This window comes from Caloenas nicobarica, chromosome 1 (genome assembly GCF_036013445.1).
Source record: "Caloenas nicobarica isolate bCalNic1 chromosome 1, bCalNic1.hap1, whole genome shotgun sequence".
In the NCBI taxonomy this organism is placed as follows: Eukaryota; Metazoa; Chordata; class Aves; order Columbiformes; family Columbidae; genus Caloenas; species Caloenas nicobarica.
Genome location: NC_088245.1, coordinates 64067076 through 64081874, shown reverse-complemented (window position 1 = coordinate 64081874; position 14799 = coordinate 64067076). Strand labels below are relative to the sequence as shown.

Here is a 14799-nt window from a genome sequence, read left to right as displayed (position 1 = left end):
CCCTGTCCCTGAACTTAAATGAATCCTTTCCTGAAAGTGTCACCTGGTCTGTGGCTCTCACAAATATTGGGACACCACCTGCTTCTGTACCTGGTCTGTTAATTAATAATTCTTTCTATGTTACTCTTGTAGGTTGAATGCCATCCCTATTTTACCCAACCCAAACTCTTAGAATTTTGCAGGCAACATGACATTGTTATTGTTGGGTACAGCCCATTGGGAACCTCAAGGGATGAAACATGGTAAGTCCCCATGTTACTTTCTAACAGCAGGGCCACTATACAGGAAAAGAATAATAGTTCTCCACTGCTGGGTCTCTGTGCAAAATAACTTTGTCCCCATTTTTCAAAGTAGTTTTGAACTTCACTGTCTAAATATTACTGTTGTGAATGTAAACTTGCGACACTCCTGCTGCATGCTGTCATCAAAAAGTGCCCAGTGTCTGTACAGGGGGTCACCTTAGGTCTCCTCTAACAGAAAGTATCTGTAACTGGGAATGTCTATAACTGGGAATACTGAGGCTTAGGTAATGAAGTAGAAACTAAGTCAACATTGGGACACGACATAGGAAGTTGCTTTTGACAGCCCGCCAACCTAAATGCCAAAGCTTTTCTCTCATCTTTCACACTAGTTGTCAAAAAGGTGAGGTATGATGTTCACAAACAAGTAGATGCTGCTATGTTTTGACGTTAAGGGTAAGGACAGCTTTTTTGTTTTCCTTTTCCAATTTTCTTCCAGGGTAAATGTGTCCTCCCCTCCTTTACTGAAGGATCCTGTGCTGAATGCCATTGGCAAGAAGTACAACAAGACAGCTGCACAGGTTGCTTTGCGTTTCAGCATCCAGCGAGGGGTGGTGGTCATCCCAAAAAGCTTCAATCCACAACGCATCAGGGAGAATTTCCAGGTCAGTTCATACTCTGAGGGTGCATGGATTAATTCACTTACATTGGCTTGTGCCCTATAGAAAGTGATGTTCCCATTTCTTTCTGTAAACACAAGGCTTGACCAATGTCAAGCTTTGCCACATTTCATGCTTTTTGTCCCCTCACTTAATGGTATTATGATATGACAATAACAGAGCAGAGCAGAGAGGAAATGTCAGTGTCTTCTAACCCTCTGGAGTGGCTAAAGTTCCAGCTGGGGAGTACCAGTTGCTGCAGCAAGCAGCGCAAGTGAGGTGAAATAATTCAGTAGGTCAGCAGCCCTAGGTATCTGGCTGTCAGCGTTTGGGAATGACTGGCTTGTTCTGCCCAGTCTTCAGGTATGCGGCAGCTTTGTTAAGGAAGGGTTGTTGCATACCGATGTGCCAGAAAGGCTCATAACCACACCACCATGAAACATCTGGCTAGAACGCCACACCCAAGTAAGATGAAGCATTTGTTTCCGTGTGTCTTGCAACACTTAGTACCCACACTGCTTCCTGCTTTCCCTGCCAATGTATTACTTCCAAAGCTGGTGGCCCAGTACTTGCCAGACTACCTTCTCTTCTTGCAAGAGAGTATAAGGAATTGTGACTGGACTTATTCACGTCCTCAAGACTTTCCTAGAAGTGCAAGCAAGTACTGATTTGTAGGGTGGCTGGCAGCGGGGGATAAGGGGAGATTTGACTTCTGAAATCTGAAACATATGAATGTTGATTGTGTCAAGAAATGTTAACTTATTCCTAACATCTCCTTCCATTAGATCTTTGACTTCTCCCTCACTGAGAAAGAGATGAAAGAAATTGAAGCCCTGAACAAAAACGTTCGTTATGTGGAATTATTAATGTAAGTCCAGGAGGAATCCTAGATCCTCACAGAACTTTCCTATCTTTTCAGAGGATTTTTTTTAAAAAAATCACTTTTTAAAATTGATTTTTGTGTAAACAACCTTATTTTAAGGTAAGGCTTAAATATGGGAGGTCTTTAATGCAGCCTGAATATGCTCCGGGACCCATTGCAAAAATAAGCATGCAATACTTGCTTACAGCTCAGATGCCAAAAGCCCACCCAGTAGAAACTGAATCTATCAGGCTATTCAGTCTCTGCTCCATCTCCCTAAATGCTTTCTGCTATGTTATAGTGTTGGTCTCAGCCACTCGCAAGGTGTAGCATTGCTCCTGTCTAGCAGTGTGGACATCAGAGCAGAATTGCAAATAGGAGCCCTTTCTTGTCTTTCCTTCCCATCCTCACTTCCAGTGCTCAGCAAACCATGTTGCTGCTTGAGTACAATGGCTTATGGATTGTAAACCTAGTGATTCCAGAGGCAACTTGTCCTAAATGCTATGTGGAAGGCTAAGAGTTAAAGAGTACTAATACATGAAACAACAAGGCTAATTTAAGGAGAGCTCTGCTCCTCCTCACTTAATACTTTGGTCAGGACATCAAAATTTGCCTACCCAGCTTCCTCATAAAAGATGATACACGTTAGTGACCACAAGTGGTCAGAAACTGTATTTTGGCTTTTCCTCTGATGCTGTCTTCTTCAGCAACCTCCCTCTTCTGCTGTCAGTTGAGTTGTATCTTTTTATATGGAAAGAAGAAAACCATGCATCATGTTTGACTGCAAGACCGCTTCCTCATTGTCTCTTCTGATAAGTAACAAGGCTTGATCTCTTGCTGTTTGTGAGATAAAGCTTACCATCCAATGTAGTCTTGCTTCACCTGAAGGCTGCTCTACCCCTGAAGGCTCGAACTGACCCAACATCTCTTCTGAAGAATGAGGGCACTTGTTTTACCTTCAGCTCAAGAGCATCTACAGTTTATGGCCAAACTTTACACTTTCCCCTTTTCAGGGTTCTCAATGTGTAGCCAAATGCTAGAAGTTAGTTTCCATGCAATTTTCTCATTACTTTGGATTATCTGCATCTTGCCAAATTGTAGTGTGCTCAAGCACTAAAAATGAAGAGAAGGAGCTTCATTGCTCAAAAGATGGAAGGAATGTTGCAAAGGAACAAGTAAACCACTTACTGTGGTTTACTGCATAAATACGATACAAAATATGAACTAAGTTTAAAACATCATAATGGTGTTCATTGTTCACATTTAAGCTCAGCCAGGTGTTCCAAAGCTTTAGTTTCTTAAAACTTAAAATAGCCTTCCATCAATTATAGAATCATTTTGGTTGGAAAAGACCTTCAAGGTCACAGAGTCCAACTGTTAACCTCACATTGCCAACTCCACCTCTAAACCATGTCCCTAAGAACCACATCTATCTGTCTTTCAAATATCCCCAGGGATGGTGACTCAACCACTTCCCTGGGCAGCCTGTTCTAATGCCTGACAACCCTTTCAGTAAAGAAGTTTTTCCTAATACCCAATCTAAACCTCCCCTGGTGCAACTTGAGGCCATTTCATCTTGTCCTGTTGCTTGTTACTTGGGAGAAGAGACCAACACTCTCCATGCTATAACCTCCTCTCAGGTAGTTGTACAGAGTGATAAGGTGTCCCCCTCCAAGATGGTGCAGAGACCATAAACGGTTGCTTTCATCTCCATGCTGAGGCTGATTCTTTAAGCCACACAACACGGCAATAGAGTAGATGTATTTTCCTCCTAGGGCCATTAAGCAAAACAACGTAGCCAGTCTAAAGAGCAGCCACAGCAATTTGCTCCTACATTGGTATCTCTTAAAGCTGGTACAGCCTGGTTAAATCTGGCTGCCTAAAATTGATTTGTTCCCTAGCTATTAAGCTAGATGGCAGAGGCACTGGTACCTGCTTTGGTTAAATGACATAGCAGCAGCAGGCTGATACAGAGACATATCAAAATGAGGAAATGTAAACAACAAATGTGACTTTAATACATTATTTATACCAACATAGCTCTTAAACAGAGCAACAAAAATGCAATGTAACTGGTTTATGCAGGATGAGGTGATTCCATCGATACTTTTTAAAAAACATAGCAACACATAGTTCCAGAAGACCTCTCACAAATGACCTAGCAGATTCTTGTGTGTTTTGGTATTTGAAATTGTTTGGTTTTTCATAGCTAAGTTGAGCTATAACATCATTTAAACTTTTAGTGAATATATACACAAAATGTAATCTTGGTGCAAATGCAACAGCCTTTTCCAGAAGCAAAATTAAAGGATGCAAATGCCCACATGAGAAAAACTTCCTAAGCCACCTATCAAAAAACTAAATGTTTTGCTTTATTAGACTAAATTTGATCACAGGAGGCCACTGAAGACAAGGAAAACAGGATGCATAGGACGGACATTGCCAGCACTATTTTTTGCAGGAGTGCCATGTTTGCAGAAAATGCTTATATACACTTTGACCTCAACCGTGAAAAATGCCTTCTTGGAAAAGTGATGTTGCCATGTAAGGAGCAGCTCAACATATTCTGCCCTACTGTGTGTTCTAACACTGAAGTGTGAGACTGCAATAGATGAGTTACCAGCCTAAAGAGATTTCTTATTTCATCCAGCAATAAGTACCTGAAAAAAGTCAAACCATCATACAGAAAGACTTCTAGTTAGTCAGCTTAGTGCAGAACCTTCAACTGCTGTGACACAAATGCCAGCAGGAATGGAAAAATCCAGTTTTCCTCTGTGTTCCAGTTATCAGCTATCATGGGTACTGTGTGCACATCTGTTGTTCCGATGGTGCTAGTAAGCCTATATGAACAGGATATTGAAATCAGTGGAAAGACTTAAGTATCTGAAGTGAAAATGGAGGTTTTATAAAATTATGAGTATTCCAGGAACTCTCGGTCTGAAATGGTTTCTTTTCCCCTTGAAGAAATCTAGTAGTATTGTGCTGGGCAAGTTTTACATTAATCTTGCTGCTTGATTTATCTTGTTCTCCCGGTCTCTGCTACAGTTATTCTTCCTTACCAGTTATTCCAAGCTGCCTTGACTCCTCTGAGTGAATCATTTTCATTCGAAGGACTCAGACCTTTGAACATACAAGATCTGATTAGCGTGCTCCACAGATAGAAAGTAGAGATTACAACACTGGCAACTCAGACATTGTCAAATTATACTGAAATCAAACAAGCCAAAGTGTTGTGGCTTATTTTTTTGAACCAAGTAAATCTGTTAATGTGTAAACACTTCAGCTTGGCTGAATATCGGAATGAAATGTTTTGACACAACCAATTCAAAATGTTTGATGCCTTGCAGTTAGTTAACTTCAATGTTGTGAAATGTATTCTTCCCAAACTGGAAGGATTCACAGCTGGGATAAATGCCAGTACTTGTTGTGCTCTGCTGTAAGGCAAGGCAGCCAGCTGCTGTGGTGCACCTGAGAACGTTCTTCAGAAAATTTTGATTTTGCTAATGAGAAGTGTTTGTCAAGCCAAAGCCTGTGGTTTAGTGTCATCATCTCAAACAAGAAAATCCCCAGAAAAACCCAACTACCTCTCTCTCAAGTCTGACAATAATAGGCAAACGATGTTATTTTTTTCCACTTGCAGTTGCCCCTGGGAGTTTTCTTCTTGCCTTTTATAATGATCCTGGATCACATGCTTTCCCTGAGCACAGAGTTTTTAAAATGAAACCTGAAGCATCCCTGCCTTTGTTAGTATGCAGCCACGAACATCCCTTTCTCCCCTGAACTGGGTCACCCCAAAGCTCCTTTGTAAATTCTCTGCCGCTGATGCTATTAACCTTTAAGAGCATCTACATCCAGGCTGAGCTAGAGGACAGCCAGACTTACTGTGGATATGGCAGCCACTTGGAGAAAGCACTATACGAGACCCAGACCTGTTCATGCCAGTTCTAAGTGCATAAGCCAAAGTGGTAGTTTGGTGTGCCCACCTCTCGTTCAAATATAACCTTTATTTCTGAGGGTCCTTCTAGACATCTGAACAAAGAAGTCTTCCCCTTCCACAATGCACACATAGTGAAGCCATCCCATTTCCCAACAACAATTCTGCTAACCTGAGTTAAATCCGCAAATACAGCAAGAATAGCTGACATCCAAACTCTTGTTGATTTTTCCCATCTGTCCTTAAGGTATGCGGTCTGTAGGCCTGAAAAACGGCCCTTCGCTGTCCTCTCCTTAAATGCACAGGTTTGCTTCCAACTCTGCAGGGAAGATTATTCAGAGCAGACAGCTTCTGAATAAGCGGAAGAGCTTTCTGTTAAGGCCACCTATGTAGTGCAAAGAAGAGAACAGTTTTGCTAGGCATAGGACAACTGCATCAGTGATGCGATAACCTGCTTCTCCCAAGAAGCTCACTTTTTCACTCTGACCTATCCACAGGTGGCGTGATCATCCAGAGTATCCCTTCAGCGATGAATACTGAAAACAAGGTGTGTCCGGGCAAGCTCCTAATTCTGTGCCATTGGGCTTCACTGAAAGAAACCCAATATTTGGTGCTTTGACTTCATGGGAGACTGTTCAAATCAGCATTAAAAACATGACATTTACTTCCTCTTATCTTGTCAGTCTTTTATTGCTACTGAAAAGCAAATCTACTTAACCTATTGAATTTCTGGTTTTGGCTCAGGATACTTTAATTCTGACCACTGAAGCTTAAAAACTGACAGCTGATAGAATTGAAGATTTATCTTGAAAACAGGCTCACTAGTTTAAGCCAAATCATTTTCACTCAACGGCACATTCGTCACCAAATGTGAAAGAAGAAGTTCTGCTCAGTAGATGTGAAGCAATATGATTTTGTTTAACAGTTCAAGTGAGAGAAAGTTAGGAATGGGAACTAATTGCATTTGAGATAATCATATGCACACATTATATTTATATATATATAGATAGATAGATATATTCACTGCTTCATGCAGTAAAACCTTTTCACACTGATTGCAATATTCTTCAGCTGCATACATGAGCTGCATTCCATAGATATACCCCAGCTGGCTCCACATACAACTAGTTCAAGCCCTAAAGCATTATAAACATGTTCATACCTCCCCCCCATCTCAGCCGAGACCCTCAGTGAAACACAGGAGAGTCTACAACTATTGCATCTATACTTGAGCTGCTATACGAGGATGGTATTGCATAGTGTTGCATATGCAACCTGGAGCTTGCACTAGTGAGAGCCACATCTTGTGAGATGAAAAAACCCTTAACCTTCTTTCCTGCTCTGCAAACTGCTTCAGCCAAGAAAATATCTGTTTTCTTCAAAATTCTTACAGTCTTTTGTATAAAGTTCTAACCAAGACAATACTGAATTAAGAAACTGAGTTTTAAAGAAAGAGGAAGTTGTATTTTGTTAAATACCACTTTCTACCATGCTTTGAGACTGGAGAATACTGGCAAGTCCAAGAAAGGGGTAGGAATTAGGCAGAAAGAACTAGCCTGAAACCTGGACATTTCTCCCAATCTGTCCTCAGTTCCCTGAAAAATGAGGACAGAAGCATGGACACCAGAGTAAGGAAGACTAACTCCTTCAGCATGAATTTGTTTTTCAGAGGACTTGTCTGCTCAACAAGTTTTGCAGCCTATAGGTGCATCAGACTAAACCCACACCCACAGAAGGCTCCTTTCCCTTCCTCTGGTTCCCACCCACCCCAGTTCCCTGCCATAGAGGGGCTACACTAGAGAGCTGTAGGAGAAGAAACTGAACCATACACAGAGTACTTCATGTACTAAAACATGCATACTGCAATTGCAAAAATGGGTCATACATAATCTTCAGTCTATAGCATCTGCTTTTATTTATTACCATTGATATTTATTATCCCCAAAGTGACTGGAACAGGAAAACACCAGAGTGTGCGGTTCATGGAGACACTTCTGTTGGGTCAGAGTGTGCTCCTCAGAGCTGAGGCAGAGGCATACAGGGGTGATCATTTCACAGGAGGGGCAGGCAAGTCTCCCGAGTGGGTCTAGTGACAAAGCAGCCCTGGATGAGCTCAGTAGGCACCACTAAAGAAGCTCCTTCATGGAGACATGATGGTGGCCTTCACATAGCATTTATAAATCCATTTATAAAGCTGTGTCAGCAAAGAAGCGTTCTGCTCACCAGAGGTTATCCAAGGGCAATTCCCATTTTATTCTATTACCCACTTAGACTAGAGGGGGGTAGGAAAGGAAAAAAAAAATGACAGAGGAGGTATCGCTGAGGAGGAAGATAACACACTAGAAGTCTACTGGTATACATCTATGGACAATCCCAAGGTGAGGTGGAGTTCTGTGCCCAGGGATGATCAGAACCATTATCACAGTCCTGCTTTGCCACTTTGCAAGCAGCTGAGGGTCTGGCCAAAAACCTGAACAAAATCCAAGTCTAAATAAAAGAGGAGCACAGTTACCACCATACCAAATGTATTATTCCAGTTGCTTCATAAGTACAAGCCTTAAATAGAGCTATCAGGGACTCAACTGCTTAACAATAGCACTGTACAAATTTTTGCACTGTAATTAGACCAGCTGCAGGTCTCCGGCCACAGCCAACATTGAGGCCGGGTTTGGCAAAGGTCTTGTTTTCTACACTGCAAATGTCGACTAATGCTCAACTTAAATGCTCACACCAGCCTCCTCACAGCTATCAGCTTCTTCCAGACATCCACCCCAGAGGTTAGGCAGTGCTTGAGGTTCCTTCGTTTGACCTCGTACTTGTAAGAACGGCGACATGCTGAAGCGTCTCTAACAGGAAATAACCCTATAACCAAGTCTTCAATCTCTACCAAGTTAACAGATTGTAAGAGTTCCTCCAGCCCAAGTCATGCCAGCAAATCCTTTTTTTTTTTTTCCTCTCCTCTAATCTTAATAGAATCCTCCTTCTCCTTTGCATTGCCTCATTTGAATCTGATGAAAAAGATTCAGTCTCTTCCCAGGGGCAAATGCTCCCATACTCATTTCCATCGGTTATGAAACTGCTACTGACGGTTAGCCTAGTTTTTCCCTCACTTTTCTCAGTTTCAGACCATTGCTCCCCATTGTTCTCCATTTTGCCCTACAAAGAAAAAGTTTAGAGGAGGGAAAATAAACAGGGCTGCAGATGGGGGCTTGGGAAACGCATTCCACTGGCAGCTGCACAAAGAGACGGAGAGAACCCAAACCCTGGCCCCATGCTCCTCTGCTCATATCTAGCGAATTTCTGAGGCTTATTGAACTCACTGCCCGGTGCGAAACACATTGCTTAGAAGAGCCACTCACAGCCCTGCTCCAATGGAAAGGGTCAGGTGCGGACAGAGAGGGCTCCAGTACCTCCTGCTCTGATAGCAATCGTGCATGGCAAGAATAAATCCAAATGTGTACCAGGAAAACTTACTTTTACTGTAAGTAACCTGAGTAGTTTGTGCCTTCCTGTAGCTGCAAAGCGAAATGAAATCCAGACCAAAGAAGTTTGCTTTGACTATGCACAAGTGACTTTATGGCAAAGAGAAGAACAAGTGATGTGGCATTTTAGATTCTTTCTTTGCAGCCCAAGAGCTGCTCTGCTCTGGCCAGCAGCAAACCAGGCGATATGCCCATATCCACAGCAGCAAAGCAGTTACCACAGCTGTACATTAGGACATGGGCTTACCTGGCGGTCAGAGGAACAGGTATTGCCTCTCCTTGAGCACGTGCTCAATAGTGCTCATGTTCAATAAGTGTGGCAACAAGGAAGCACTGTCAAGCAGTTCTTGCACGACATGCCAACACCAGCCCCACCCTACATGGTTAGCTGAATTTGTCCCCCCACAGGGAGGCAGAGCTTCATCTTCCCCAAGACTAATTATCTGGAGTCAGACTCCGTTTCAGAAGGAACATGCGTCTGATTTTACCCGATGCTGTGCAGGTGCCTACAAGAGGAACAGGGAAAAGAGTAAGAGGCAAAGTGGGATGGGCCCTGTATACATTTTACAACCTTACATTAAAGAGTGCCCTTTGGATTTATATTGCACATTTTTGTACCATAAAGCTATCAAGAGGTTTTACAGAGGTATATGATGTGTCCTGTGCAGGAAAGGGCAAGTGACCAAACCAAGCCATCAGCCAGAATTAGGACACACTTGTGGTTAAGCAGGACTGGACACAGGGGAGAAGACAGAACTTCCCACAGTTTTCATCTCTTGTCTGTCATTAAAACCTAGGTGCCACAAAGCTGGGTGGTCCACAGTAAAAATGACATCTCTCTTCTCCTGGCCAAAGTGTAATGACAACCGAGGACAAAAATCTAAGCTTTGTGAACAGTAGGAGAGGATCAGAGGCCACGAAAGACAAAGCCTTTGGTTACATAGAGCAGGTCCTCACCTGATAGGACTTCCTTACTTCATTCCTTTCTTGAATTAAACAAACCCCAAAATCTGCTCACCTCCAGACTGGCAGGATATTGAACCATTGCCATATCCTTGGGACTTGCAAAGGAATTCAACAGCAGAGAGGCCACTATTTTCCTTAACTAAGATCACCATATAACCGGAATCAGAGTGGATTCTTCAATTTAGTGTGTGAATCATTTAACTCTGGAAGGAAAGCCAGTGTTGCACAGACTCTTAGAGGAAATCACATGCCTGTTGTGCAAGATATGTCCTGGGACTCTGCAGCAAGCAGAGATGACAAACTCGGATCCCTCACATAAAATAAGTCAAACTTATAGATTTAAGATGAGTTACCACCTTCCTCGTTCTGAATGGCAACAAAGTTCCTTCTTGCCTTCTGCCAAATTAAAGCAAATCAGTTTGGTATTTGCAAGACAACTCTCTCATTTTCTGAGGGAGAAGAAGGGAGGGAGCTGCTATTCCCAGACATATTTTGCCTTGTTCTCAACAGGACACAATTTGCAGATCTAGAGAAAAGCACTGAAGTGGAGAAGAAAGTCCATAAGAGAGTGACATGTTAGAATGAGATTCAACATGCTTATTTCACTTGTGACCTAAACTGCAAACACATTTGCCTTTGGGGTGGGGTAATCAACATACAGTTGGGTACTAATCCAGTTTTTATACTAATTGATTCTCAGCAGTGCCATATTTCAGCTCTTCCCAACATCCTACTACCCTGAAGCAAAAACCCTAGCTTATAATAAAGGGCTTTGAGAGTGTGAAAAACAAAAAAGTTCATTTTAATTTTTCAGTGCCAGACAGACTCCTTAGGGAACCTTAACTCAACATGCATGAGCAATACTCACAACAGGACAACACATTATAAATAAAATGCAAAGCAGAACCAAATGGAAAAATAGGAGGGAGAGAAGGAGCTGGAAAGACAGACACGTGTGCGTAAACACACACACACGCACACAAAGGGGCACCACTTGATGAAGCTGCTCAGTTTTGCTCTGTAGACTGCAAAGCTACCTGAATGGAGGCCTCAGACCAGTCCAACGTGACTGAACATAACAAAGGCAAAAATCTTGCACTGGGACAAATGTGTTGCTTGTAATTGAGGGCACGATAGCTCATGATGACCTAGAACACATCCCAGAGCAACCTCACGTATAACAAGAAAAAGGCCATGCAAGTGCAGTGAGTGGAGGATGCTGGATAGGATACTGCTAACATTTCAGCATATATAAATCAGGAGTGACTCTGCTGACTCAAGGCTCATGTCAGTATAGGCGCACAAAACAGAAGCCACGTGCCCTCAGTGCAAGGAAGATCATCTCAAAGTTTCTATTCCCCCAATCAGCCTGCCAAATGTTGCTCTCCCAGGTCAGCACAGACCCTGGGAAAAGCTTGCAGAGTATTTTGTCTTTGTGATCTCGCGGCAAAAGAGATCCTGCTTTGCTCCTCATGCCACCCTGCCTCAGCTTCCACCTACAGGGCAACACCCAGAGCTCCTCACATGTGAAACAGAGAGATTCCTCAGCCACGTGTCCCCACCAGCCAACACTTTCACTATTGATGTCCTGCACAGTCCAGGATACCCCAGGCAGCTCCTCCCTGCTTTTCCACGGTGGCAGGACTGCAATTCTGCACTGCTTTTCTCCAGTAAGAGGAAGGAATTGCATTTACCTTTCATTGACTACATTGATCTGTATTTGAGAAACTTTGAAGAGGAACCATCAACATTCTGAAAACTTCTAAGTCACAGATCAGAAATCTCTACCCTTATTCAACAAGCCAGTGCTGCCTCCCTGGTTCTCTGTGAGGTACAGTCCTCCCAATATGGAGTGGAAGAAACAAAATGTGAAAGTAAAATGTAACATATTAGAAATACCCACATGACTTAGGTTTTCTACTCATTTTTTTTCTAGGTATAGCATTTATAGCACATCAGCAGTCATGACTTTCCTTGACAATCTACACATCTCTGGGCCTGGGTCCACCCAGTTATTTGGTTCATCCTCAGAAAGCATGGTTGGAAGGAGGGGAGCATTACAGTTCCCTCAGCAGTTAAAGCACCAAGAAGTGATGCAGCAAGTCAGGTTCAAATTCTTATGGGGGTTTAAACCTACGTGTCTCACCTCATCCAGTTATCAAGCTATATAGCTGTCTGCAAGGGATCTGGCTCCATCCATTCCACTGAACTTTTCAACTTTGTATGATAAATTCCCAAGAGTGAAACAGGAAGGGCTTGGTAGCTAAGAAACATGATGTACTTTCTTGGGAAGGAGGGCACTTGAAGTCCAGCCCTCACTCAGGTCACTGCTGACTCAAACACACTCCTGCAGAATGAGGATCAGAACTTCCCCTCCTTGTACTATGGCTCATTTCTATGCTATGTGAGTTGCTCGCGCTCTGGCGTTTCTTTTGGACACAACACCAGTTATATTATCAGAGAGGATTCTGTGTTTTAGAAAGGGTGATGTAAATGGCCCTTCCATCGCAATATGTAGAAATATGAATTTCACTTCACTGCATTTCTAGAGTTTATTAGTCTGGTTAGAGCAAACCCTAGACCATCGCTTAACCACTGAACACTTAACCCAGTAGGCTGCACAGAGATACTACAGATCAAACTGGACTAAGACATTAATTTGCACCTCCCCTTGACCCAATTTCTCCAGCGCTCCACAGACATCAGTGATTGACCTTGTGTGATTATATCTGCCTCCTCTAAACCCTATTCCTTTGACCCTCTTCGCAGCAAAACACATTCATCCAGGTTCTCTGTTTGCTCCCAAGTTCCATTTTGCCACATACCTGAACAACTAATTCAATCAAACCTGACTGCTGAGCGAGGGTCCCCCTCACATGCTGTCACTCCCTGCCAGGATTGCTTGGACACTTGTCCGCATTCTTCTGGTTTCCTCCCATCCACTGAAGAAAGAGGCCTTGATGTAGACCACCTTCATGGAAAGGTTGCTCACCTGAGCTATTTCCCAGCTCTGGTAAAACTCAGCACTTAGAAGGAGTATTGGGTGTGAAGTATGCCTTTCCCATGGCACTTATGATGGAAATGTGGATATGCTGTGCTAGACCATAAGAATTACAAACCACAACTATTCAGGAGAGAGAAAGCATGAGGAAACAACATTGTACGCCTTTCAGTAGTTTTGACTCTGTGAAAGATTATGAACTTCGTGTGAAATAAAAGCCTGATGTGCCTTACAGAATACAGCCTCTGGCAGAGTCAAGACTGGAAAAGAGTAAAGACAGTAATGGGGAAGCTGAGGAAGCCAGCTGATCAGTTATGAAGACTGGCCTTTTAGAGTGCTATGGAGAGAAGCAAGATTCTCCTATTGCAAACCATATAATAAGGGAGAGGCACTAACCTCTACATTTACAGCTATATCACAGTACAGGAATGAGGAAATACTCATAGCAATCAAAGAGCATAAGATTGGTCAAGATATGAGTTCTTAGCTACACAGGGACATTCTGGAATTCATGGCTACAGCGGTTAAAGGGCCAAATAAGGGTGTTGGGGTTTGAATCTGATGGCTTGTATAACAGCCAGTGCAAAATGCCTCTGTGTCAGATACTGCCTAGATAGCTGCATGGGAAGGCGATGGGAAGAGGAGAACTTTCCTACCTCAACCCGCATGCTGCACACGGGTTGCACGACCGAGTACTCAAAAGGGATTTGGCTGATGCCAGGGTCACACACGACTCAGGGTTTGACACTTTCAAGTTGCATTCAATAAAAGCACCTTTTTTAAAGAAATAACCGCAGTGCCCCAAGAGAAAGGCCAGAAAAACCATAGATATTTGGAGCTTTTCAGCCAAGAGGCTGAATGTGTTTATGATTGCAGGCTCGCACAGACGTGTATGCACACTGGCTGGGAGTCTTGCCCTCTGCAGAGTACTGCCAGACGTTTCCACATGAAGGTGCTGGAATGAGACACATCAGCTTCTACAGGCACCCAGAACACCTCACCTGCTACAGCCGTACATACAGCACTTTTCTGGCACTAAGGAATCACAGGCTGAGAGCAACACAACAGCCTAAACTCAATGTTTGTACCACAGATACAGCCTCCCAGGGAACATCTCTGAGGTCTAACAAATAAACCAAAATATTTGCACTAGTTTAGCACCAGGTTGATATTAGCCACAGTTTAACTGGTTAGCCTGCAGTAGATTACTTCACACCCACTTTGTTTTGCAGCTTGACGCTTTCCATTCACAGTAAAGGTTTCTCATAAACAGGCTTGAAGCACAACCAAGAAGCATTTTCCCACCCTGCACTCACCTAGTCTTTTTCAATTCCTCAGAGATCATTGCAGCATCCCACCTTGCAGATTTATCCCCTGATCAGGGAGCAGGCAGGTTCCTGCCTCCACAGAAGGAGCTCCAGATTAAGCTACCAGATCAGACTTGTTCACCTGATACTTTTTTCCTTTCTACCCCCCTGCAAGTGCAAATGTCTTACCTGAGGGAAGGAAAAGGTGCAGTAAAACCAACAGCTCCCACCTCAACAGCTTCAACAAGAACCATGAGAAGAAACAGGCTACTCTGATATCTAAGAAACCTAGATGCTAGGGTGAGTTTATGTGCTGTTAATTTAAGAAGTCACAGATGCAGCAAATCTC

At 43.1% G+C, this 14799-nt stretch overlaps 1 protein-coding gene across 1 annotated transcript in view; it reads left to right on the top strand.

The window, feature by feature from the left end:
• Positions 1–6348, top strand: part of AKR1D1 (aldo-keto reductase family 1 member D1) — a 37082-nt gene extending 30734 nt beyond the window's left edge. The window contains exons 6-9 of the mRNA XM_065633428.1: positions 133–242; positions 739–904; positions 1684–1766; positions 6192–6348. Coding sequence (XP_065489500.1) covers positions 133–242; positions 739–904; positions 1684–1766; positions 6192–6234 — 402 coding nt within the window. The 3' untranslated portion in view covers positions 6235–6348. The remainder of the gene's footprint in view (positions 1–132; positions 243–738; positions 905–1683; positions 1767–6191) is intronic.
• The last annotated feature ends 8451 nt before the right edge of the window (positions 6349–14799 follow it).